At 33.4% G+C, this 25,323-nt stretch overlaps 1 protein-coding gene across 6 annotated transcripts in view; it reads right to left on the bottom strand.

Annotated features, from left to right (window-relative positions):
* CEP350 (centrosomal protein 350) overlaps positions 1-25,323 on the bottom strand; it is a 122,656-nt gene that overhangs the window by 60,104 nt on the left and 37,229 nt on the right. For 4 of the 6 annotated variants that reach the window (XM_031435663.2, XM_031435665.2, XM_031435664.2 and 1 more), the window contains 10 exons: positions 24,660-24,773; positions 21,016-21,162; positions 19,079-19,740; positions 18,171-18,292; positions 14,074-15,128; positions 12,515-12,665; positions 10,985-11,157; positions 4,805-4,991; positions 2,227-2,447; positions 1,587-1,750 (listed from right to left, as the gene is read on the bottom strand). In XM_031435663.2, the coding sequence (XP_031291523.2) occupies positions 1,587-1,750; positions 2,227-2,447; positions 4,805-4,991; positions 10,985-11,157; positions 12,515-12,665; positions 14,074-15,128; positions 18,171-18,292; positions 19,079-19,740; positions 21,016-21,162; positions 24,660-24,773 (2,996 nt within the window). The remainder of the gene's footprint in view (positions 1-1,586; positions 1,751-2,226; positions 2,448-4,804; positions 4,992-10,984; positions 11,158-12,514; positions 12,666-14,073; positions 15,129-18,170; positions 18,293-19,078; positions 19,741-21,015; positions 21,163-24,659; positions 24,774-25,323) is intronic. The other 2 variants (XM_010992911.3, XM_010992912.3) reach the window with 1 other exon arrangement.

The following is a 25,323-nucleotide window of genomic DNA, read 5'->3' as shown; positions in this document are numbered from 1 at the left end:
CCTCATAATTAACTTGAGATGGTTCACATACTTAAATATAAAAGCCAAAACTATAAAGCTTGGGGAAAACCATAAAAAAAAACCTTTGTTACAGTATCTTTAATCTCAGGGTAGGCAAAGATTTCTTGGAATATAAAAAGCACTATTCATTTAAAAAAACTTTTTAAACTAGAGCTCATCAAAATTAAAATCTTCTGCTCTTCAAAAGACAGAGTTTAAAAAGTGAAAAGGCAAGCCAAGGAATGGAAAACAATCTTTGAGATATATCTGAAAAAAACCCATTTCTAGACTACAACTCAATAATTAAAAGACGAACAACTATGCAATAGGCAAAAGATCTGAATAGATATTCACAAAAGACATAAGACTGGTCAATAAATATACCAAAAGATCAATCTCATCAGTCATAAAAAATGCAAATTAAAACCACAGTAAGATACTACTTCACCCTCACTAGAATGATTAGAACACCAAAAAGAGCAAAGACTTAAAGCAACCAGAACTCTCATATATTACTGTAGGAGTGTAAGATGTTACAACTATTTTGGAAAACAGTATAGCAGTTTCTTATAAAGTTAAACATATATTTAACCCAAACAATTACACTCCTAGGTATTTAAGCAAGAAAAATAAAAACACATGTTGCATACAGAGAAATGTTAAAAAAAAATTCATAGCAGGGATATTTATAACGGCCCCAAACTGGAAATAATACAAATACAAACCAATAAGAGAATGGACAAATTGTGATATATTCATCAATATACTCGGAAAAACAAACAAAAACAAAACCATGGATGTAACAACATGGATGAATCTTAAAAACGTTATGCTGCATAAAATTAGCTAAATACAACAGTGCACAAAGTATACTCCCATTTATATGAAGTTCTAGAACTGGAAAAAATAAACCATGATGATATGAATCAGAAGAGTAACTGCCTCTGGGAGGGAGGGTTAATGGAGAAGGGGCCCTGGGTGAACTTTCTGGGGTGACAGAAGTTCTCTATGTTTTGATTATGGTGGTTGTGTGGTCAAAACTCATCAAACTATACACTTAAATTAAATCTGTGTATTTTATTATATATAAATACTACCTCAGTTAAAAAAAAAAGATGCCAATAGTACCCCTACTCAGGAACATTGGATTTTTGTTAGCTAAGGAAAAGTCCATGTTATCCTGGCATTATCAAATATTTGGATCTCAGAAACTTTTCTTTCTACTACAAACAGAACATTAAAAAAAAAATTCAGTCATCTCTGACTTGTCATGAAAAGAGAAAATGCTGAAAGTGTTTGATAAGCTGATTTTCATGCTGTCACTAAAAAAGATAGAGAATGTGGAAAATGAAGTATCTGAGAGAGAATGATTGTATTATTGTTCTGCTGCCAAATACTGCATGTTTAATTTTCTTTTTAGTATATGATAGTTTTTCCGAGGGTTATTTACAGATGCTGCATGGCAGACTATTTTTTTCTATTTGACAGGTTAAAAAAATTTTTTTAACTCATCACTAAGACTTTTAAATAGCAAAGAAAAGAGAAAAAATACAGAAAGCTAAGGAAGAAGAAAACTCCACAAATACCTTTATGATCTGAGCCAGGGACACACTCTCCTGCTGAGCAAGTGAAATGCCTCTAACTCTTTCTACATCTGATAGCTGGCGTACCGACTCCTCGATGGCACTCAAGTAACTGAGTTCTGCTGCCATGCGATGCTGGAGGCCAGCAGGAGAAAAGCGCTTAGAGCCTGGAAGGCAAACAATTGTCAAATATGAAAGTTCACATGAAATTACATCTCAGATTTCTAAAATTCATTTTGCATTTTAAGGGCCAAAACTAAGTCTGCTTTCCTTTGTAGGAAAGATAGTTTATTAGTACAATGTATTTTAATAATTACTTCTTTTGTGCATGTATGTGCCTGTGCACATGCATACACACATCCATACATACATATATACACCTATAAAGGCTTAGGAGTACATGTATGGGATACATTTTTCAGGTGTCTTTTGACTAATGCTGGCAAGATGGGAAAAACCACCACTATTGTATCTCCTGTGCTTTTCAGTATTTATTTGCCTGCACAAATTTTGCTTAATACTTCAAAAAGTAAGCACATTCACTTGAAATAACATTTCCCTATGGTTCAACTGAAAGAAAAGAAATTTTCAGAAGAAAATTATTACCTTATTTTAAAAATTACAATTGCATGGATCTACTTGCCTGGTGTTGAAGCCATCTCTGTAGCTGTTCTGCTGGCAGCCAGGTTCACATCAGCAAAAGCTGCATTAGGCTTCAATCCTGTTACGGTTGGAGTCACTATTGCTGAGGATTTAGATCTTTCTAATGAAGTTCCTGGAAGGTCAAACTGCAACAATTTCTGGGAACTTGGAGACAGGGGAGAAGTTGGAGTTTTCTGAGATCTTCCCTTGTCTGGTGAGACACTAGAAGTTTTGTTTCATAAAGACATTAAGAAAGGAAAACTACTGCAAGAGTGAATTAAGCAATTAATAAGAACACCATGTATTACTTTATTAACATTAGCTTTAAAAAGCTGTGATTCAGACATTTATTCATTCAACAGAGTCGCTAGGCTGAGTCAATGACTATGAGTACTTCTCTTATTGCTAGATTTACCGTGGTGAGCAAGCTAGGGACAAATCCTGCCTAAAATAAAATGAAAAGGAGTCTCTTGATTAAATTGGCACTTAACTCTTTCCTCTACAATGTACATTCATCATGAATCATTTACTGCAGTATCAGGCAAAATCCTCTAAAATATTTAGACCTTATATAGCAATACAATTACAACCAAATATAAAAGGTAAGGTCAAGCCTATTTTAAAAAAAATCTCTTAAAATGTCTCTGAAAAGAGAGTAAAATCTCATTTTGTGCTAAAAATTAAGAAATGACAAAAATTACTCCTGTTACTTTTTAACCCGAGTCCAGCAAAAAGTTATTTTTCATGCTAACCATCTGTAAGTATTTCCCATATGTCCATTTGTTTCTACCCACTTGTTAATGCTGTAGTTGTTTTCTAAACTTTCTAATAAGAAGCAACCCTTCATAGCGGTTTGATTGGAACAACTCAAGGCATTTAATTCAACACAAGACACGTCTAGTTCCTCTGAGAAATTAAGCTCATTAAAGGTATTGTTTCTCATAACAAGAAGCATGTTGCTTTGCATCATTTACTTATCGACTAAATTACTCAAAGATACTCTATAAAGCATGTTAGCGCAGTTAGCATATTTCTAACATATTAATGCAAGCTTACTTTCAGCTTTAACAAAATTACGAGATGGTTTTCAAAAGTAAACATTTCTCTTATACTAGAATGTAAATACCTGAACAAAAGTAGTCTTGAGAGGCACCCACTTGTTTACAGTGACCTTTAATTTTCTACTGATGGTTTAGAGAAATACTATTTTTAATAGTCTGACAATTTCTTTTATGGAACACAAAAGGAATTAACATTACTTCTGTCTCCTAAAAGATTTCCATGAAAGAATTTCAACACAGCATCAAAACAAAGTACTTTCTCTGAATCTCATAGTATGATTTTATAAGATGAATTTGTATTTGCTCTGCATTGAGAAGACTCACCTAGACTAGCATTTCCATTGATGTTAGTAAGTTTTCCAAAAAATAAAAAGGAAACAAAGGGAAAGAATGTAGAGGCAGTGTCTACAGCCAAATAAGTTAAGAAAAAAAATAGCTTAAATATTTTTTTACAAATCTGGACTCCTTTGTATCAAAGTCTCAAATTAATTTCACCACTGTGAATCTCCACAGGTGAGGAATAAGAGGTCTAGACTACAGTATGGAGAATTTATCAACTTATTTGGGTATGAATTCTGTTTCAGAAATGTTTAACTTTGTAGATTTTTCCAATTAAATCATCAGATTATCTCTTAAGGAAAGGCAAAGTTTTCTGAATTCCAAAAATCACTGACAAAGAAAATAAAATTCAATTTTTAAATATAGCAATGATGATATTAATGATGCAGCATTATTTGCAACATGAAAGCATTAAAAATGACTATGTGTCACTATACTAGAAAAAGCACCCTGTTAGTTTTACAAGAAAAAAAAAATTCCGATCTTCTCAGAGCTTAAATTTCCAAAAGGACAAAAGCACTACAGCAGATAAAAAATCATGTGAACAGAGCAGGACTGCACATGAAGCAATAGTTATTTGTAAGCAACAGGCTAAGTGCATATGATATTAAAAAGAAGGAAAAAAACACAGTGTGCAAGCTCCATGACCAATATAACAGTGAGATTTCAAAACCTGCTTGAATCATCCAGTAAGCTGAGCAGGAGAGAAAGTTCAGAGGTGTAAATAATGCTACCAAAAGGAGGATAAGTCGTTGTGGTGAAAGAGTGGAAGAATATAGCTGGGAAGCAAAATGACAGACAAAGGAAATGAGACAGTCTTTGGTAGTCTAGTGATAATACTTCAAATAAAGTTCAGCTCTTAGTGTTGCTCTATGGGGTAACTGTGAGCTCCCAAAGCACCCCAAGTTGCTTGGTCAAAGGACTGAGTCAAGAAAACTGTGGCAATGGCATTTAGAATAGAAAAGTGGGTTGTCCCAGAGGCAGAGAAATCCTGTGGGAGAGGTTGTAATAGTTTAGGTGAAAAATGACCATATTCTAAAATACAGAAAAAAGACTAGAGCTATCGAGCCACAAAAAATATAGAAAATACAGAAATTTATTAAGTGGATTCTCTGGACATTAATGATATTATAATTTCAATTAAATATGAATTACAGTATAGAATATACATTACTTTACCTCAAAGAATGCCCAGAAAGATCCTCCAAAGTGCTGTCAGTGTCAGGAGTCTGCTCGTAATCTTTGACAGAAAGTTTGCTACTGGTCCCCGATTTCTTTCCTTGATGAGAGCCACGTTCTGAGCCAGACTGTGCTTTTTCTTCATCAAGAAGTGAGTTCTGAATACTTCCAGTGAGTGAATCCAGCCCTGCAAAGTAAATTTCTTACAAAACTGATTCCCAATATTAGAAGCTACTGAGAGATAGCTAATACATAGATTTCAATAAAATAACAAAGAGTACAGACCAGAGTATTTTTAAATGGACTTTTAAAGAAAATTGTTTTTCATATCTAAAATAAAGCAGTTCATTCTTCACTTCCATTTAAGGAATGCAAAGCTTCATCCATTAATAATACTTTTTAATAGCATGCCCCACATGCTATTAAAAAATAAACTGTTTTTAGAGCAAATGGTTAAAAAAAAGACAAACATATTAACCAAGGATAAATTACTACTCTATCCCTATTTTAAAAAAGTACATGAAAAGAAGTTTTTAAAGGATAAACCCAGAGGTGAGAGAAAAATGGTACCAACTGCCAACTGAACTTACACAATCCTTCTGAAAAACTCTAATGGCAAGAACTATGTAGCCAGATTCATAAAACTGTCCATATTCTCTGGCTCAGAATAATCTTACTTACAGAGTTATCTTAAGGAGATTAATGAAAACATTCAATGTATAACTTTATAATTTAAAATATTTCAACCTACATTTCCAATAATAGAAGAAATGTCTAAATTATACAATGACAGTAACTTGAATATTTACATAGCACTTTGTAATTTAAAATGCACTCCATATATATTACCTTATTGCTCAAACACTTTATGAAGTTTGTACCAGATGCTTGATTTACTGACGTAACTAGAGATCATGAGGCTAAATAACTTAAAGATACACAGTCAATAGCAGAAATAGGACATAAACTCAGACATCATGACTCTAACTCTAGGGCATTGTTCACCTTCATGACATGTTTCAACAGCAGCACAGAAAAATACTTGCTACGTTAAAAAAAGCAGAAAAAAAGAGTTGTGTACACATGTTAATGGCAGCTAACAGTTTTTTTCAATGTAGATATATGGTTAAATATCAAAAGAAAATGGAAAAATGAAAAAACAATTATGCTGCACACTCATGTTCATAGCAGCATTATTCACAACAGCCAAAAAGTGGAAGCACCCTAAATGTCCTTCAACAATGATTGCATAAACAAAACATGATGTATACACACAATGAAATATTATTCAGCCTTAAAAAGGAAGGACATTTTGACAAATGCCACAACATTGATGAACCTTGAAGACATTACGCTAAGTAAAATAAGCAGGTCACAAAAGGACAAATATTGTATGATTAAACCCTAATATGAGGCACCTAGAGTAGGCAAATTCATAGAGATACACAAAATAGAACAGTTGTTACCAGGGGTTCCAAGGGAGGGGAGAATGAGAGCTATTATTTGATGGATATAGAGTCTCAGTTTGGGATAATCAAACAGCTGTGGAGATGGATAATGATGACAGTTGCACAATAATGTGAATGTACTTAATGCCACTGAACTGGACACTTAACAATGGTTAAATTTCTTAGTCAAACTCATAGAGACATAAAGTAGAATGGCGGCTGCCAGGGACAGCGGGGAGGGAGGAAAGAGGATTCACTGTTTAATAGGTACAGAGTTTCCATACGGGATGATGAAAAAGTTCTGGAGACGGATAATGGTGATGGTTGCAAACAGTATGAATAAATTTAATGCCACTGATTCGTACACTTAAAAATGGTTAAAAAGCAAATTTTATGTTAGGTATTTTTTTATGACATAAAAATAGATAAATTTTAAAATAATGCTATATTATGCTTTAGTGATAGTAATAAGGTAACAATTTTTCATTAAAATTTAGTTTAAAAAAGAAAAAATGAAAACGATCTTACCATATGAGAAATATTAAACCCAACTATCAACTAAGGAACTGCAAATCACTTCAATAAGATACCATTTTTCATGATCAGATTAGCAAATATTTTTAAAGTAATGAAACTGTGAGTGTCATTCAACACACACACAGGAAATAATACTCATACACCATTTCCAAGGGAGTGCAAAATGATATATCCTTCCTGGAGAACAACTCAAAAAACATATAAAAATAATTTTCCATCACCCTTGACTCAGAAATTCCACGTGACTCACAGTAATTCATACTAGGAAGCTACATGAAGATGTGTACCATGAATTAAACACACTGATTGCATTATCACAATGGGGAGAAAAATGCACAAATAATCTACAGGATTATTAATCAATTAGAAAGGATTCTATAATCTAAAATTTATGATCCCTAGGCTAGAAGCAAGCTGTTAATACTGTTTATCTCTAATTTTTCCATAATAAAGATGGATTCATTTATAAGAACATTTAATTCAGTTACTATTGTTCTTTGAAAATACAGAATTTAAAAACTGCCCTTGACTTCAAACAACTAGAAATTATAGACAATACAACAGTTTATGCAAGAAAGAATGAACTACTTATAATTTATAACTTAGATGACTGATTTCTTGAATACGTGTAAGCACATTTGACTGTCCTTTATGACTGGAGTACTGCATTCTGTTGATTCTTATTTTGTGGTTGGCTTTATTCCTTTGATAACTAGGTAAAGCTAAAAAGCTAAAGCTCTAAACTTTCTTAGAAACAATGAACAGTACATACATGTACATTAAAAAATATGTGCAGTATATTGTATGTATCTACATGCAATATATTATATATGTACAGTCAAATTGTATCAATTTAATCTAATAAAACTGAAAAAAAAGTCATGGGGATGTAATGTACAGCATAGTGACCACAGTTAATATTTAAATATGTATCATAATATGAAAGTTGCAAAGAGAGTAGGTCATAAAAGTTCTCATCACAAGAAAAAAAATTTTTGTAACTATATGGTAACAGATGTTAAGTAGACAATATATATATACTCTTGCAATATATACAAACATCAAATCATTATATTGTACACATGTAACTAATAGAACAGTGTGTCACTTTTACCTCAATAAAAAGTTGTCTATTAAAAAAAAAATCTAAACTCCAATCAAGAGACGCATATGCAAAAAAAAGTTTGGCCCTAGTTTAAAAGATTAGCAAATGAAAGTATATTTATATGTTTTAAACTTAATTGAGATAAAAAAATTTTTCTTATGTTTACTACTTGAATCTACCAACTATTTTCAACTACACTGAAGAGCTGAGTGAGCATGTAGACATTCTTTTTCACCACCAGATGGAGTATACACAACAAAATTCACACTGATTTTAGAACTTAGGGATGAAGGAGAAACTAAGTTTAAGTTGATGCTGTGGAAAGTAGAACATGTAGGTTTCTTCTAAGGCACTGTGAGAGGGAATAAGGGAAAACAGAAAGCCACCAAATACCACCTATATTTCATCTAATCACGTTTTAGAGTATAATTTTTAAAAACCTATATTGAATCATATTATTTATGCTCATATTTTCAATACATCATAATATCTTAAGTTGTATAGAATACTGTAATAGAAGGTGAACTAGATTTAGGAGTCAGAAGTCAGAATCTAGGCTTTACCAATAACTAGTCAGTGATCTTAGGTGAAACACTAACAGAACAAAACATGACAACTGCCAAATACAAGGACTGAGCAAGATCAGCAGTTCCCAAAATGCATTCAGCTGAATTCTATCTAATGTTGTAACATGCTGGCTGAAGAAATGATTCTGTAGGCAAATAACTTTGGAAAATACTTCAAATTATAACCTTATCCTAAAATAAATAATGCATATTAGCATACTAAAAGTATTACTGAATCCTTTAAGAAAAAAGTCTATAAAAGCATTCCCCAAATTTATGGAACCATGAAGCTCTTTTATCTTCAGAACACCTATGAGACAGCCTATCACAGTGAATCAGTATTCCACAAGAAAAGACAGACTTAGGAAAGTGTTGGTAAAATGACATCTAATGTTCCTACCAAAGACTTTCAGAACACTTCCAATCTGCAAGAGAGTTATACTAGGTCAGTGATTAAGAAATAATTTCTCCCAGCACTCTCACACTGGAAGTATAAAGTGGCACGAGCTTTCTGAAGAGCTTTTTGGCAAAATATTTCCAAATTTTAAGCATGGCATAATCAATGCCCCATTATCTCACTTCTAGGATATTTCCTTAAAGCAAAGAACCAGACCAATGCATAAAGATGCATTTATCAGGACAGTCAACGCAACAGTGTTTATAATAGAAAAAAAAGAAAAGAACCTAAATGTCCAGCAATGGAGAATTGCCTAAATAAATTACAATATATTCAAATAACAGAACACTAGGTAGTCATTACCAAAGGGTAGTTCATATTTACTAACAGAGAAAGGTATCTGAAACCCACTGACAGAACAAAACACATAAAATGTGATCCCATACATGTATGGTATGGTTTTCCTATTTCCATATGTCTACAGATTGTCTGGAAGGATTCTTACTAAAAATGTTAACATTTCACACCTATTTAGATATCTATTATTTAAAAAAACAAAACAAAACAGAAAACAACAAGTGTTAGCATGGATGTGGAGAAACTGGAACCCTTGTGCATTACTGGTGAGAATGTAAAATGTTGACCTGCTACAGAAAACTGAAGGCAGTTCCTCAAAAAAGTAAACACAGAAATGCCTTTTGATCCAGCAAGTCTACAACTGGGTATACACACAAAAGAACTGAAAGCAAGGAGTCAAATAGTATTTATATACCAATGTTCATGGCCACATTATTCACAATAGCCAAAAGGTCAAAACAACCAAGATACCCATCAACTGCTGAATGAATACACAAAATGTGATATATACATATAATGGATTATTTAGCCTCAAAAAGGAGATTCTAACACATGCTACAACATGGATGAAATTTGAAGACACTACGCTAAATGAAATAAGCTAGACACAAAAGGACGAATACTGGATGATGCCACTTACAAGAAGTATCTAGAGTAGTCAAATTCATAGAAACAGAAAGTAGAACAATAGCAGGGGCTGGAGGGAGGGAGGGAGGAAAGGGGTGTTATTGTTTAATGGGTTCAGAGTTTCAGTGTGGGATGATGAAAAAGTTCTGAAGTTAGGTAACGATGATGGTTGTACAACACTGCGAATGTGCTTAATAGCACTGAACTACACACTCAGAAGTGGTTAAAATGATAAAGTTTATGTTATGTATATTTTACCACAATAAAATAAAATCTAAAAAAATATTAACACTGGCTATCTCTAGATGGAGAGAATACAGGTAATTTTTTATTTTTAAACAGTTTTCTGTATTTACTGATTTTTGCCCCCTGTCTTTTTTTGTTGTTGTTAACTCAGTAAGTGATTTTTCACTATTAGGAAAAATAATTTTGGAAGCAAAATTACTCCCTAGGGACCATTCTGTGAGCTTAAGTGGCCTCTGCCTAATCACTGTGTCTTCTCACTTCTAGGCTTACAGAGGTCATTACAGCCAAGAGCAGAACGGAGGGGACTGAAAGGTATTCTCCTCAATCAAAACATTTAAGAGTGCCAAACGGCCGGCTACTGTGCTAAGCACTGAGATGTACACATTATATATGTAAGCTTCAAAATTACCATCTGAAGCATCGAGTAATCATCTTTATTTTATAAATAAGAAAATTTGAGTATTACACTTAATGACAGACATATTATTATATAAATTTTTTAAAAAGAAGTTGCAGAATAATATGATTTCGTTTCTGATTTTAAATAAAGATATATGTGGGACTGTGTATAGTTTTATGTATATATTGGAAAAACAGGCATCAAAAACCTTACAGCAGTTATCTCTGAGCAGAGGAGTCAACAAGGATTTATATTTCTTATTCGATTATTTACCTATAATCCTTAATTTTTTATCACTGTAAATGTATTCCTTTTGTATTAAGCAAAGGATTCATAATGTTATATATCAAAAGGTATTGTAAATGATAAATATGAAAGCTAATTACACTATCATAAAGAAATTAATCTAACCTATGGAATCAAATCATAACTTCAGATCACTATCACAGAATCATTGGTAAGAGAGAAAAATCACCATGTAGTAGGATTCCACTTACATTCTGTCTTTTCCTTTTTTCCTTTCCTTCCTTTAGAAGAAGTAGATGAACGAGATGATGCAGCAGACTGGGCCCCTGATGAGTGCTGGGAGGTAACGTCCACAGAGGAAAGATCATAGGCAGACTTCCTGCTAGCATGGTCCTCCTGAAGGCCTAAACTGTTACTACCAAAACTGTCAAAGAATGAGTAATGGTGGTTAAAGAAAGAAGTTCTAAATCACAGCTAAAATTATATATATTTTAAAATTTATTTAGTCGCAAGGAGAATATAACTGTAATCAAAGATGTCTTCCACTTTTGTTTTCTTACTACTATAAACCTGGATTATCAGACTTCACCAGAGAGAATATCTTCCCTAATTTCATTTAATATCCTCCCAATATTTTATCATATAAAATAATCTGTAATTATTCACATTCAATATAATTTTCTTCACAACTTACAAATTGTAATGCACAAAAAACTATTGGATGTTCTTTTAAAAATTGTCTAGCTGAATTACTGAAAATAAGTATTATTAAAATTATCACAAAAGTATAGCTTTAAATTTTGAGCTTTAAATAAAAGATTAAAATTTTCAATTAAGACTTGTAAGGATTTAATGGTGACATTTAATAATATCATCAATCAGCACAATTTATTACGTCTTATTTCTAGGCTGAAGTAGAACACATTAAATTATTGTTCTCTATAATATGATCAGAAGGAAAATAATTATACTATATTAAATTATCAACCTGAAAAGAAATTAAGGCCACATTTTTCAATGTATATTGAAAATGTTATAAATATTTGAAATATGAAAATGAAAAAAATATTATATTTTTTCTCTTATGTGTCTAGATTACCCATTTTTATTGGTTTCACTTCAATAAAAAAACTGCCCGAGTTTTTTGTTTTTAATCATAAGATTGAGTTAATACAGGTAAAGCCCACTCAGTCCTCTCAGTGCCTTGTACATTAAGTGCTCAATAAATATTAATATTATAATAGTTATGTTTCAAAGCTTTGTAAAATTTTAGACATTACCCCAATTATAAAAAAAAAAAGTACTAACTACTTGGGATCAGGAATCAAAGATATATCTAGTCATCTTCAATTAAATCACAGAAAACCATTTCTTAATCATCCTACATTAATATACAATGGGATAGTTTTTCCAATACTAACCTCTACTGGGAATTCACAGATTGATTTAACAACCTATATTTTTGGCTTACCATGGGCCAGGGGCTGTGAAAGCACTTTGTATTTCACTGAACATTCGTTAACACTTCAACAGAGAAGGAAACTGAGGTACAGGGAAATTAAGCAATATGCCCAAAGACTAACAAGTAATAATCAGGAGAGCCAGCATTTAAACCCACACAGTCTGGATCCAGAGCTCATAGTCTTAGTAACCACTATGCTATGCAGCTTCTACTTATATCTTTAAACAAGCAAAATTTGACTAATATGCAGACCACAGTTCTCATTCGTGCATTTTTCTCACTCTTCAGATTTTATTCTATATTGTTAACATAGTCTTACTTGGGCTCAAGAGCTGACTTTTTTTCTGTCAAAGTCCCACTCCCTGTAGAGGAGACAAAATCATCTTCATATGAAACACTGCTTAGAGGGGTTGCAACAGCATTAAAAGGACGGGGTGCTGACGTTCCTCTTTCCAGCCTGTCTTCAAGCCCTGGCAAGTGTAATAAATGAAATGTGTTTTAAAACAACAATTAAATATGCTACAAGCAAAGCACTCTACAGCATGGTTTTAGGGACATTTTAGTTTGCTTTTTATTAGTGCTTCTTTTCAAGTTATCTTTACACCTAACAGTGTATTTTTAACTTTTTATTAGAGAAGTTATCAAACATACATAACAGTAGAAAGAATTGGATAATGAAACCAATGCATCCATCACCCAGCTTTAACAATTATCAACACACGACCAATCGAGTTTCAAAGTTCCTATTCCCTCCATCTCTTAACTCTCCCCCAAAGATTATTTTGAAGTAAATTTGAGATACATTTCAACTTTAAATATTTCAGCATAACTAAAATATCTTAATGAAAATCAAATAGAAGGATTTAAGAACAAATCCAATTTTCTTGTGGAAAAAAATTGAGGGTGTTGATTTAAAAGCACTTTGCTTTCATCAGAATTTGAAAATCCAAAGAACTTTTAAAAGTACCACCTATAGAAATAAGTGTTAAACAGAAGAGATCAATAGCACATACAGACCTGCACAAAACCATGATGAAGTGGCTAAATATGAACTCTAGGAAAACACAATGTGATATTCAATTAAACGTAAGATGAACAGATGAAATCAACTCATTTGTCAAGCTGTTCACTACGCAGAATGGAAATAAAAAACCAGGCTGTCCACAGGCTTCGTAAGGCTCAGCCTCACTCTCCAACCTGGGAGTTCTAAGGTTATGTTAGCATAAGGTGGGTAGAATCCACCTATGGTAGGAAGAACAGAGAAAGGGCCCTGAAGGAATTGAGTCCATCATAGAAAAGGAAAGCTGTGTTGCAGGATTTCAGGGGTAAGAAGGGAACTTCAGAAGTTAATGTTTCAGACCCCAACCATATAGATACTTTACTGTTCAAAGTCTGTTTTTAAAATTAGTTTTGACAAACAGTAACAGATTTATTTCCATATTAGAAATGTTACATCAGTTGCCCTTCTCAATTCTTCGCTATCGTATTGCCAACTGATCCACAAGTCACTGTATTAAGAAATATACTTATTTTCTATCTAAATACATAACTCTGGTCACAGCAAACCTAGTATACACTTGATACATACCAATCCTGAACATCACCTATGAATTTCTCTAAATTAGACCAAAATTTCTACAACTACTAATCAAGTAGCAGTATATGACAATATCAGCTAAAAATTAAGATTTTAAAGATTAAGTGACAATACTCTAGTTGAAGCTTGCAGATAATCTGGATTAATTTGGACAATAATAAATCTCCATTATCCTCATAACGAACAATGAAAATTTGTAGTTAAGAATTATCATGTACAGAATTGCAAAAAAAAATCTACCTTAACATACAAATATTACAAGGCTTACTTATTTTTCTCACCTTTTCCATATAACTTATATGATTTTGTAAAAATATTAATGACACTATGTGGACTTCCCTTTGCCAGTTCTTCCCATGGTCCTTTGCTTTGTGTACCACCTATGTGCCCAAACAGAGGCAGGAATTTTTCAGCTTCCTTTTGAAATTCTTTGATGGGTTCATAAGCATTTCTTTCTCCAGCACAAAATTCCTTTTCTTTTAAGATTTCTGCTAACTTCAAAGAGGGCCTTCCATCTCGGACTCCCTCTTCTTCAGACAGACTCCCCTCACTAAGAAGAGGCCCTTCACTAACTGAATCTGTGCTGGAACCAAGAGACATTTTGGCTTTGTCTTGAGAACAAGCTTGCATATCAGAGCTAGAGGAGTCGGTCTGCCTCTTACATAGCTGTGCCAGCAGCCCTTCCGGTTTGGGGCCAGGGGATCTCATTCTGAAGTTTGATATGGCACTATGAGGTCTTATCATCTCAGGAAGCTTTTTAAATTCACTAAGATTGCCTACACCAGGAAGATCATCATCAAAAGTTGCATGAGATACACAGGTTCCCAGCATCTTTTGAATTCGAGCAGAGAAAACATCTTCTGCATCCTCTTTCACAGGTGGACTTATAGCTTTGGTCCAAGGTCCATCTTCTTGGGGTGTTTGCTGCACATCAGTGTTCCATACTGACCCATAGTTAATGTTAGCCCCAGCTAATTTCTTGGCTTCACTTTCAATCCTGCTAGACAAAGAAGCAGCTGTTGCTTTCAAGGCTTCAATACGATCCAGTTTACTCTTATACTGGCTAGCACTAGGTTTTAACAAGGCATCTGGATGAGCAGCTGGTGAGGTCAGATATGGTTGAGGTGTAAAAGTTAATGGCCCTGAGGCCATATTATGATTCTTCCTAGTTGGTAAAATAGATTCAAAATCCTTATGCAAAATTCCTACATGCTCTAGACTCAAGAGATGGGACAGTAAATTTCCAGCTGTTCCACCAAGAGGCTGTGGCTGAGAATGGTGGACTCGTGGACTCAGTCTGTCAGGCTGCATCCACGTAGGATCCATCAAGTCTCTCCTGGAAATGAAAGTCACAATATGTTAGTTAAACAGGACCTTATAACTAAGCCACCTTTTTTTTCTTTTAAACTTCAGGGTTTTTTTTTAGAAGAGCAATGCATAGCCACTGCAAAGCAAACAAACAAACAAACCAAACCCCCAAAGGATAAAAAGGATAAAGATCACTCATAGCTAAACAATGAAAGAAGCACTATTACTATTTCATTTAGAATTATGTCTTACCAAACATTTTTCTACATGTATGCTGTGTTCGGTGTTATTTTTTCACAAAAATGGAATCTTATCATACATACCATTTTTTAAACTGCTTTCTTCAACTAAGACATTTTTTAAACTATTAAAGAGAAGGCATTATAACTTTAAAACTCTGTTAGCAATTCTTTACAATACTGGCTCTACCCTTCCCTTTAAAAATAATGTTATATAAAAGAGAAATGCTTAAGATTGATAAATATTAATGTAGGCATGATATTATTCTAATCAACAAATATTTAATAAATGCCAAACAGTTATGTTTAACATTGTACATACTAAAGAAATGAGATTATTACAATCTCTAAGTTCTAAGAAAAACTGATGAACATCAAACGAGTACCAATAGAAATACAGAATACTGGGTAGGACACCCATAAAGTTTAGAAACAGAATAAAGATATCCTAGATGACATTAGATAATTCACTTATGTTTCCAGACCATAGACAACCTGCATATTAAGGGATACTATACAAAGATAAAAGGCTGGTGTTAAATGTTAAGAAGATCCTTAGAAAAAATAACATGAGGTTTTGTCCTTGGTTTTGTCCATTATTTTTGGATGATGACATGAAGATATGCTTATCAAATTTATAGATGACAGAAAGCTGGGAGGCATGGCAAACCCAACAAATTATCAAATTATGATTCAAAGTTATTTAGACAGGCTGCAAACTTATACCAAACTAGTATGAATAAATGTGAAGTCCTACTAATTGGGTTCAAAAATATCATCTGGAGGAGAGTAACCAGGGTGATAAGGGAACTGAAAAGCATGTTATGCAAGGTTTGGTTGCAGGTTATGCTGCAGCAGTCTTTTATACAGAAGGGCTGCTATGACAATGGAGTAAAGGAAGGAAGACCAGTGCAGAGAGTCTATGCCACAGAATATAGACTATTACAAATGCAAAATGTGAGGTTATTAGGGTCCAAACCAAGCTAGCAGTAATGAGAATACAAAGGAAGTTATAGATGAAAAAGGTATTGCTGAGTAAAAATCCAAGTATTTAGAATGACAATTTTGACTGTAGAGGAACAGTGGTAGTCAAAAATGGAAAGACTTAAACCACTTAAGACTTAATCCTTACTCTTCAGTTTCTCAAGATCTAGGAGGAAGAGAGAGACTAACCAACAGCTAAAACATGATGCCATAAGCACTGATACAAAGATATATATAGTTCAGTGGGGTGTGGAAAGGGAACAATGAACTCTGCTAGCCAAGGAAAGTGACTTTTGAGCTGGATCTTCAAGATCTTCAAGGTCAGATATGTAATTTGGAGTTTTCCAGGTAGCTAACGCAAAATAATGGAACGTGAAGGGTAATAAAAAGAAATATTGTATTTTTAAGCATAAAGTAACCAAGATATGTTAAAACTATTAACAGGAATAGGGAAGCTAAGAAACAAGTAGAGGGAAAAGTGGAGGCAAGAGGTTCTTTGATCTCAAGTCAAAGAAGTCTGATATTAAAAGAAAGGAGAGAAACAGGTGCAAGGTAATCATGTCTAGGAATAGTCTGATTTATATTTGGTTGTTTTTTAATATTGGGTAACTTGTTTAGAGTTAGAAGGAAAGAACTGAATACATGAAGCCAGCAGGATATGTCTGACAATAAGAACAGGACAGAGATTAACTGTAGAGTATATGTACTTAAAGGTGTTCAAATTCAAAACAATTTTTAATTTATGCTTAAAATTTGAAATGTATTTACAACCTTAAATAAATCATATGAAACATTTCACTTATTGGGAGACAGTGTGTAGAGCGGTTAAAAGTATAGGCTTCTAGAACCAGATTGCTTAAGTTCAAAGTGATCTCAACTTTAAAGTTTTGAACTTTGAGAAAGTTAATTAAATTCTAGGTCTTAATTACCTCTTCTATAAAACAAGAATAACAGTGCCTAACTCAAAGAATTACAAGGATTACATAAAGTAATACATGCAAAGCACTTAGGTCAGTGCCTGAAATCTTACAAACACTCAATAAGTGTTAGCTATTTTTATCAATATCATTATTCTCTTGGTGTGGAGGGGTACAGCAAGAGGGGCAAGAGGACCATATGTATCAACCCAAAACTGGAAAGTGATCAGAATTGTTTTTTCTTATTTTTTTAGATTTTTATTTGTGCATTCTCAAAGAAGAATTTCAAAATCTTTGTCTTCACAAAATGGTTATTTCAAGGAATAATTTATAATCATGTAATCTGAAAATCACCTTAACTTTCACGTACAAATTTTTTTTTACTTTATTGCAAACATTACAGCAAAAAGTATTTTTTCTTAGAGTAAAATAGCCCTCAATCACCGATCTGAAATCAGATCAAATCCCTTCTTAGTCCCTGTCCATGTGTTCATATGCATATCCAAATACAGCTTTTGAGAAGTAAGATACATTGATATACGAGTCATATGAAGAAATTTTCCATAGTAATGGATAAGGGAATGCCTTTTGAAAATTATTCAACACAAATACTTTAAAATACTAATTTCACTGTGATTCATTTATCCAACAACTTCCATCATGTGATTAGGTCAGAGAAGGCAAGCGTGCTTCCAATGGCAGGTGATCCCCAAGAGGAACTGACATTTACACTAGATATTAAAGAATAGGTAAAACTTGAACAACAGAGTAGGGCATGCAGTAAGCAACCATCAGAAGATATTAACCAATTTCTAAATAAACCTCTTGTTCACACAGAAGGTCAATCAACAAAATTCACTGAGCATAGACACTATCCCAAATTTCACGGGAAAGACGAATCTTAATCATCTTGCATTCTCCCCTTTTTACCTTGCAAGAGGCTGTGGAGGTTCTGACAGAGACATGTCACTACTGGAAGATGCACTTGGGGGACGTTCCTGCACTTTGTTCTCTTTGTCAGATTCTCCAGATGGCTGATACCCTGGTCTGGTCTAAGAAAAAAAGGACATCAAATTTACCTGATTCCCCCCATAAAGACATATTCAAGGTGCACATAAGATAAATCTTAAGTCACTTCAACTTTAAAAAGATCATGAAATGCAGGAGGTTTTCTCTCTCAAATAAAACCAATTCAAATTTGTCTGTCTTAAAAACAGCCATTACAGGTAGCAGCAAAATTACACATGAAATCCAACAACTAACACTAACTGCATAGTTTGGAGGAAGTTAATACTCTTTCCAAACCTCAGTTTTTCACCTAATAAGTGGAAATACTAGTAGTACCTACCCTTCTCAGGGTTTTGAGGAGTTACTGAAGCTTCAGCCTATAAAGCCTTTAAAACAGTATGTGGCATATGGTATATACTCAAATGTAATTCTTACTATCCTTAAAAAACAATAGCAATACTTGTAAAATTAGCACACTAAAATAGGATATTCTCTAATTTCAGAACAGATAATAAAACTAGGTTTTTCATTAACACAGTCTAACTTTATCTGTTCAGTAATACAATAGAACCAGGCAAGGATATAACTAACAGCAACGAGGAGACAAACATACCAGTAACAAGCACTGTAGGAAACTGGGTACTTATTTTCAATCATATTTCTCAAATTACTCTGCATATAGAATAAACTTCATGAGAGGCCATCATTACTATAAATATTGTCAGAGCATACACCTGAATATTAGGAATGGTGAGTAATTTTTAAATAGTATAGCAAAGAAGTATTTCCTAACCACGAATTACTTCCCTTCGTATTTCTGTCACTACCACTACCTGTGTTTCCTGCGTAACAGGTTGATGAGCTGGCTCTTCAAGCAATGACTTTTCTATTAGCAATTTGGAGTAAGTGTCCTGCAGCCGCCTACTTGCTGATGGCTCAGAAGGCGGCACAGTTTTTACTTTGGTGAAGGCTTCTTTCTGTTTCCGGTAGAGCTCCTGTAATCGTTTGTTCTTCTGTTCAGTGGCCTCCTTTTGAGCCTTCTTCTCTTCATTTTGCTTCCTCTTCCTTTCTTCCTGCTGTCTAACAATGTACTGCCGTACCTCATCTGTGTCATAGTGGCGCTTTTTGGAAATAACGGGGGGCTCTTCGTTAGCTGTTGTTTTGTCAGGTTTTCTTTTTATTGGGCTATGACTCCGAGGAGCTTGTACTGACGCTGATGACTTCTGATTCTGTAACTCTCCTGTCTCCTGCCTTGCAGTCTGAGCTGTAGAATCCAGCTGTAGGTCATCAAGAATTCCACGAATTTCAACAGGTAAAAAGTCCTTATTTAAGGCAGCATTTTCCTCCTGTTTATTATCTGGAAGAGAGGGAGCTAATTTCTTTACGTTACTTTCTGACCGAGCTCTACTTCTTGAACGTTCTGAGTTTCGTGGAAGATGTCTGTGTGAAACATCCAACCTAGGATCCGATTCTGCTCTTCCAATATGACCCCCTGCAAAGTATGAACTGTTAGTGACATACTAAAATTCTACATCCATGCCTAAGATTTACTGCACTAAGGAGAAAATTAGGGAATTCTGCTTTATCTTAAACTCAAATTCAAACATCCTATAAAATCTTCTAAAGAATATTTTAAAGGAAAGAAAAACATCCTTTTTGCAGTAAGAGAGGAATTTCAATATTCTTAGAAACTATATTTCCTTGGCATTTTAAAAAAAGTACATCTTTTAATATTTCTGCAATAAGGACAGATCTTGCTATTGTCATGAATGTTTAACTATTAATATTAACAGAGAATTACTGTTTCTCTCCCATGTGCATATTTAATGTTACTAGTTCTCTCCCTCCCTAAGCCTCCAAACATTGTTTAAAAACCAACGTTATACTGCCACAATTCTCCAATGAATAAAGAAAGAACTGAATATAGAGAAACAATCATTTTATCATCTAAATGTTTGTTGATGTGGCTAAATTTTAAAACTGAGAATGTATGTAAGTTTATTTATAAGCTAGAGGAAAGTGAAGAGGAACAGATACAAAATAAATATTGACTGCCATACACCAAATGGCATTTTTTACTGAATTCACTTCAGAAGCTCAAATTATTTGAGGCAAATTTTAGCTATTGAAAAGAAAAGCTGGCTTGTAGGTATCTATATTTCATTTCCCAAAATTAATGTTCATGAAAAAGTATCTAGTTATTTCAAATGATATAAACTAGTTATTTCAAGACATTTCAAAAAGAGAAAAGCAATGGACTTGAGGGTCAAACTAAAGAGCTGGGGATCTACATCAAATATTGCCACCCACTGACTATATAACCTCAAGAAAAATCACTTCTCTCCCAGGGCCTGTTTCCTAATCTGTCAAACAAAAAGAAATCCAACCTTATGAATGTCCACCTGTGTTTGCAAACGCAGAGATAAGACAAATTAGACCTGATTCTCTAAAGGTCCCTAAAAGTCTAATAAGAGTTGATTAAATGATGCTCTGCAATTTATTCACAATGACAGCTAAATATAGTTAATATAACACAAGCAAACTTGTTAATAAAGATCACCGTAACATCTGTTTATGTGGAAATTATCCAGACAAGCCCAATAGAATATTTCTTCCTTTTTTGAGCTACATTTACAATTAGAAAGCAAAGTTCTAAAGCATTCTTAAAAGAGTATTTGCACCTCTCAAAGTACTTACACAAGCAACTTTTAACTGCTTTTCTCAACAGTTTTAATGACTGAGATAATTTAATAACTTAGTTACTCACCAGATTTAGTAGCTCTTTCTCTTCCACCTCTGTCACTTGACGCTGTTCTTCGCTCTTTTTGCTCTATTCTGGGTGCAGGTCCCAGAATTTTCTTTACCAATTTTTGTCCATCTCGCCAAGAAGACGTACTTATCAGATGACTGCTACCTAAAATATATTAAATTTAAAACTTAAATTTTATCTCTAAGAAGTACATCTTACTCAACCATACAAGTATTTGTAATTAAACCTTCACTTATCTTACGCCAAAGTCAAAAGGTTTACAGTCTAATTTTATTTTTAAACTTTGAGTCCCCAAAAATCAATAAACAGTTTGTTTAAATATTGATTTACCCACACACTTCAAATACTAGGTGTAAAATGCTTTGAAAGTGAAATACCAAATATTAATAATTTCTGAAACCTCAAGAACTAGGGCACTGAATCCAACAATTTTAGCTTAAAACAAAAATATGTCTTAACTGTACTAAGTGTTTGGTTTACAAAAACCAGCACAGTACCTGACACATTCTAAAATGTATGTTTGCTGAGTGAACAAATGACTTAATCTAAGCATAGAAAAAAATTTGAGGAAACATATAACAAACCGTTCACAATGATTACCTTTGAAGGGGATGGCATTACAGGGAATTGCACAGTGTATTTTACAGATATATACCAACAATATATACTACTTTTTACTGCATAAAACAATGACATTTCACAAGCAAATATCATCAACACTTTAAATTGCCCTCATTATAAAAGTTCATAAAAATAAAAGTATATACCAATAAATACAGGTGTTTACCAAGAGAAAAACTTTTCATTTACTAGTTTCAGATTGTAAAAAAGTTAAAATTAGAGCATTATTTCAAAATAGTAACTTAAACATAGCCAAAGTTGATAAAATTACAATAAATTCACTCTACTTATACAATGCTTGTTGAGGGTTAAGTGGATATAGTTTCTTTAAAAAAAACCAACAATGTAGTATTACATGTCAGGGGCCCCCAAAGTGTTCATTTCCCTTGAGCAAAGAATCCAAGTAATACAAATGTATCCAATAGAAAGAAAAAATGAAAAATTTCACTGTATAATCTTCTAAATATCAGAAGTAATCGAAAATACTGAGTGGTGAAAAATTAATTAAACTATATTTCTATTTGATGGAGTACTCACAGTACTCAGAAATTTGGCCATTACAAATTACAATTTCTATAAGAAATGTTCTTGTGGTGAGATGCTAAAGGAAAAAGGTAAAATTTTATGTACACAATGATTACAATCACCTGTTATGATTTTAAAATTGCTATAAGAAAATACACAAAATAATACTAGTATTTTGTTTAACGGCGGTAGTTTTTATGTTTTCTATTTTTCAAGCTTTCTGTGATGCTATTTTATTGTATTTATAATTTTTAAAAATTCCACTTAGAGTTTCTTTTAAAAGGGCTTATTTAAAAGTTTAAATGGAAGCACAGTTTTGATGAAAACATCTATTATTAAAAAAATACAAAGCGGGAGGGTATAGGTCAGTGGTAGAGTGCACATCTATTCAAGCACAAGGTCCTGGGTTCCCCAGCACTTCATTAAAAAAAATAAATAAAGCCTAAGTACCACCCCCACCAAAAAGTATACAGTGCTGTAATGTCAATTATACCTAAAATAAAACTGAAAGGAATAAACATTTTTTAATTAAAAAAAAATCTGAATCACAAATGTGTGCTATTTACTTTAGAAATGTTTTTGCACATTGTTATTAACCTTATACAGTCTATCTAAAATATTTTAAAGGTTTAAAGTCTATTATTTAATCTATTTATAAGAAATTTTATGGTTTTTTTCTTTTGGGGGGAGGGGAGGTAATTAGGCTAATTAATTAATAATTAATTAATGGAGGTACTGGGGATTGAGCCCAGGACCTCATGCATGCTAAGCACAAGCTCTGCCACTGAGCTATTCCCTTCCCCTCGAAATCTTATGTTCTTAAACAAAATGGAGAACAGGCTTCTCTTCGATTTCAGATTAATTTTCCGAATCAAGAGCAAACAACCATGAATAGGTAGTTATTTATAAATGTTGGCTTCCAAATATGCTGGGTGGTTATTTCTAAATTCTGGCTTTGTGGAATAGTCTCATGGAGTCATTGGTACAAAAAGAAGACTTTCGTTATAGATAAACTATTAATACAGCTTAGGTGCATTTAATGACTGCCTCCGTCATTGCCACAGTACATACACAGGGATTAGCACATCACAAAGCTGGATAAATACAATCCAAGATCAGTATTTGTAAGTTTTAGTGGTCTCAGTGCTTCATTTCAAAATATGCCCCTGACAACAGTATTACCTAACAGCATGTGAAAAATAATACTTTATTTTTTAATGTAAGAATTAGTTTCATTTACATTCAGTTAATTCATGTTCCTATAATATTTTATTTTTTATTTGTATACTGCTAGGATCATCCTTTTATGACATCTAGAGTTAACAATGGGTGTCACAAAATATGTTACTTGCCACTCTTTTGATTAGTCTATCACCAGAAAAATAAGCACCTGGTCAAAAACCAGTGCCCTATCATTCCTATTTCATGTTCCCTTAAGACCTGGTACATTCCCTAACCTACATTCACTACCCTTTATTGTAACTACATATCTACTGTTTTCCTGACCAGATTATAAGTTCTAGGAAGGCAGAGGCTATGGGCAACCTGCTTACTACTGTATTGCCTAAACTTGGAATAGCCCAGTGTCTCACATACAGCAAGTGCTCAAAAATATGTGCATAAAGAATGAATGTATGAATGACTGATTCAGAATGTCTCCAAACTGAAAGTGACAAGTTCCCAGCTTTCTCCACTCTTGGCCCAAATTACTCACTGACTTAAATATGACAAACTAAATAACCACTATCGGTATAGCTAGAAATGATAATAATTAGTAGTAGTGGAATTATACCTAACATCTGAGTGCTTACCATGTGCCAGGTACTACATTGAGTGCTTCTGTTATTAACTATTTTAGTTCTCACCACAACCTGTGAAAGAAGTAACTACTGCTTTCCCACTTACATCTGGGGAAACCAAAGGATACTAAAATCAACTCATTTACCAAAGGAACAAAGCTAGACATGACAGAGCCAGGTTACTAATCTGCACAACATGGCTCGAGCCTGAAATGTTAACCACTATGGAACTAGGGAATTCTCTTTTTCCCTGTCTTGATTTATGCGGAGTCCAGCCTGACTACTACTGCCATACTTTTTGTGTAACATTTTTTCTCTTATGAGAATAAGTGAAGGGACTTAGCAATAGTCATAAGTCATCCTTTTGTGTATAAAAGTTCACTACATAAAAATCATTACCCTTAATCTGGTTAATTTCTATTAAAAATGATAGAAAAAAATATGGGAAGGTGTCACAGAAAACACATGGCTTCATGAATATATACATAAATGAAAACTTATCAAACTATACATTCTAAATATGTACAATTTACTCTATGTCAAATATACTTCAATAAAACACACATATACAAAATAATGACACATAAAATATACTGTATTTTCATATGTGCCAAATAATGAGAACATTTATTTCCATGTAGATGCCATCTCAATAATATGTAACTTTAGAATGGGCCCGATATTGAGAAAACTAACCTGTTTTGCATTCTGGACTGGATAACTGTGTTACCTTTTGGACTTTTCGTACTGGCTTGACTACTTTCTTCTCTTTACTTTTTTCAGCAGGTTTCTGTTTCATAGAGCTATCATCTGAAAAGCAGAAACATTTACAGTAAATATAATAATGATTGCTACCTGGATACCCAACTAATCCTCCCCTCAGTATGAAAAATCTGTATAAAGTATATGATTCAGATAGGGAGAGAGAAAGCTTACCTGAGGCTATTTCTATGACCCAAAAGCTACAATGCCAAATCCTCTTGCAGAAAGGTCTAAAGACCATTACTCCACTGTTAGGTTCCAACTCTTTGTTATTTTTTTCAGGAAACCCTTGAGAAATTCACCTCACTTTCACAAACTGGAAGAAGCTACAATAGCAGTGCTTTCCAAGCCAGAATCACAGCATTTATAGAACCTCAGAGGTGAGCACTTTCACAGATACATATTTCATTTAAAAATTCCTACTTAACTGAAGATATTCATGAACTTCTGGAATAAAACTTCATAAAAAATTCAATATAATATTCCTAAATTAGGCCTTTTTATGATTATGCTAGTGAAATACGTCAAGGTACTTCACAAAGAAACTACTACTCACTAATTTTTAAATTCCAGCCTGGGGAAATATACTGACTATAGA

The sequence above is a fragment of the Camelus dromedarius genome, chromosome 23 (genome assembly GCF_036321535.1).
Source record: "Camelus dromedarius isolate mCamDro1 chromosome 23, mCamDro1.pat, whole genome shotgun sequence".
Taxonomy (NCBI): domain Eukaryota; kingdom Metazoa; phylum Chordata; class Mammalia; order Artiodactyla; family Camelidae; genus Camelus; species Camelus dromedarius.
This window is presented reverse-complemented; position numbering and strand designations above follow the sequence as displayed.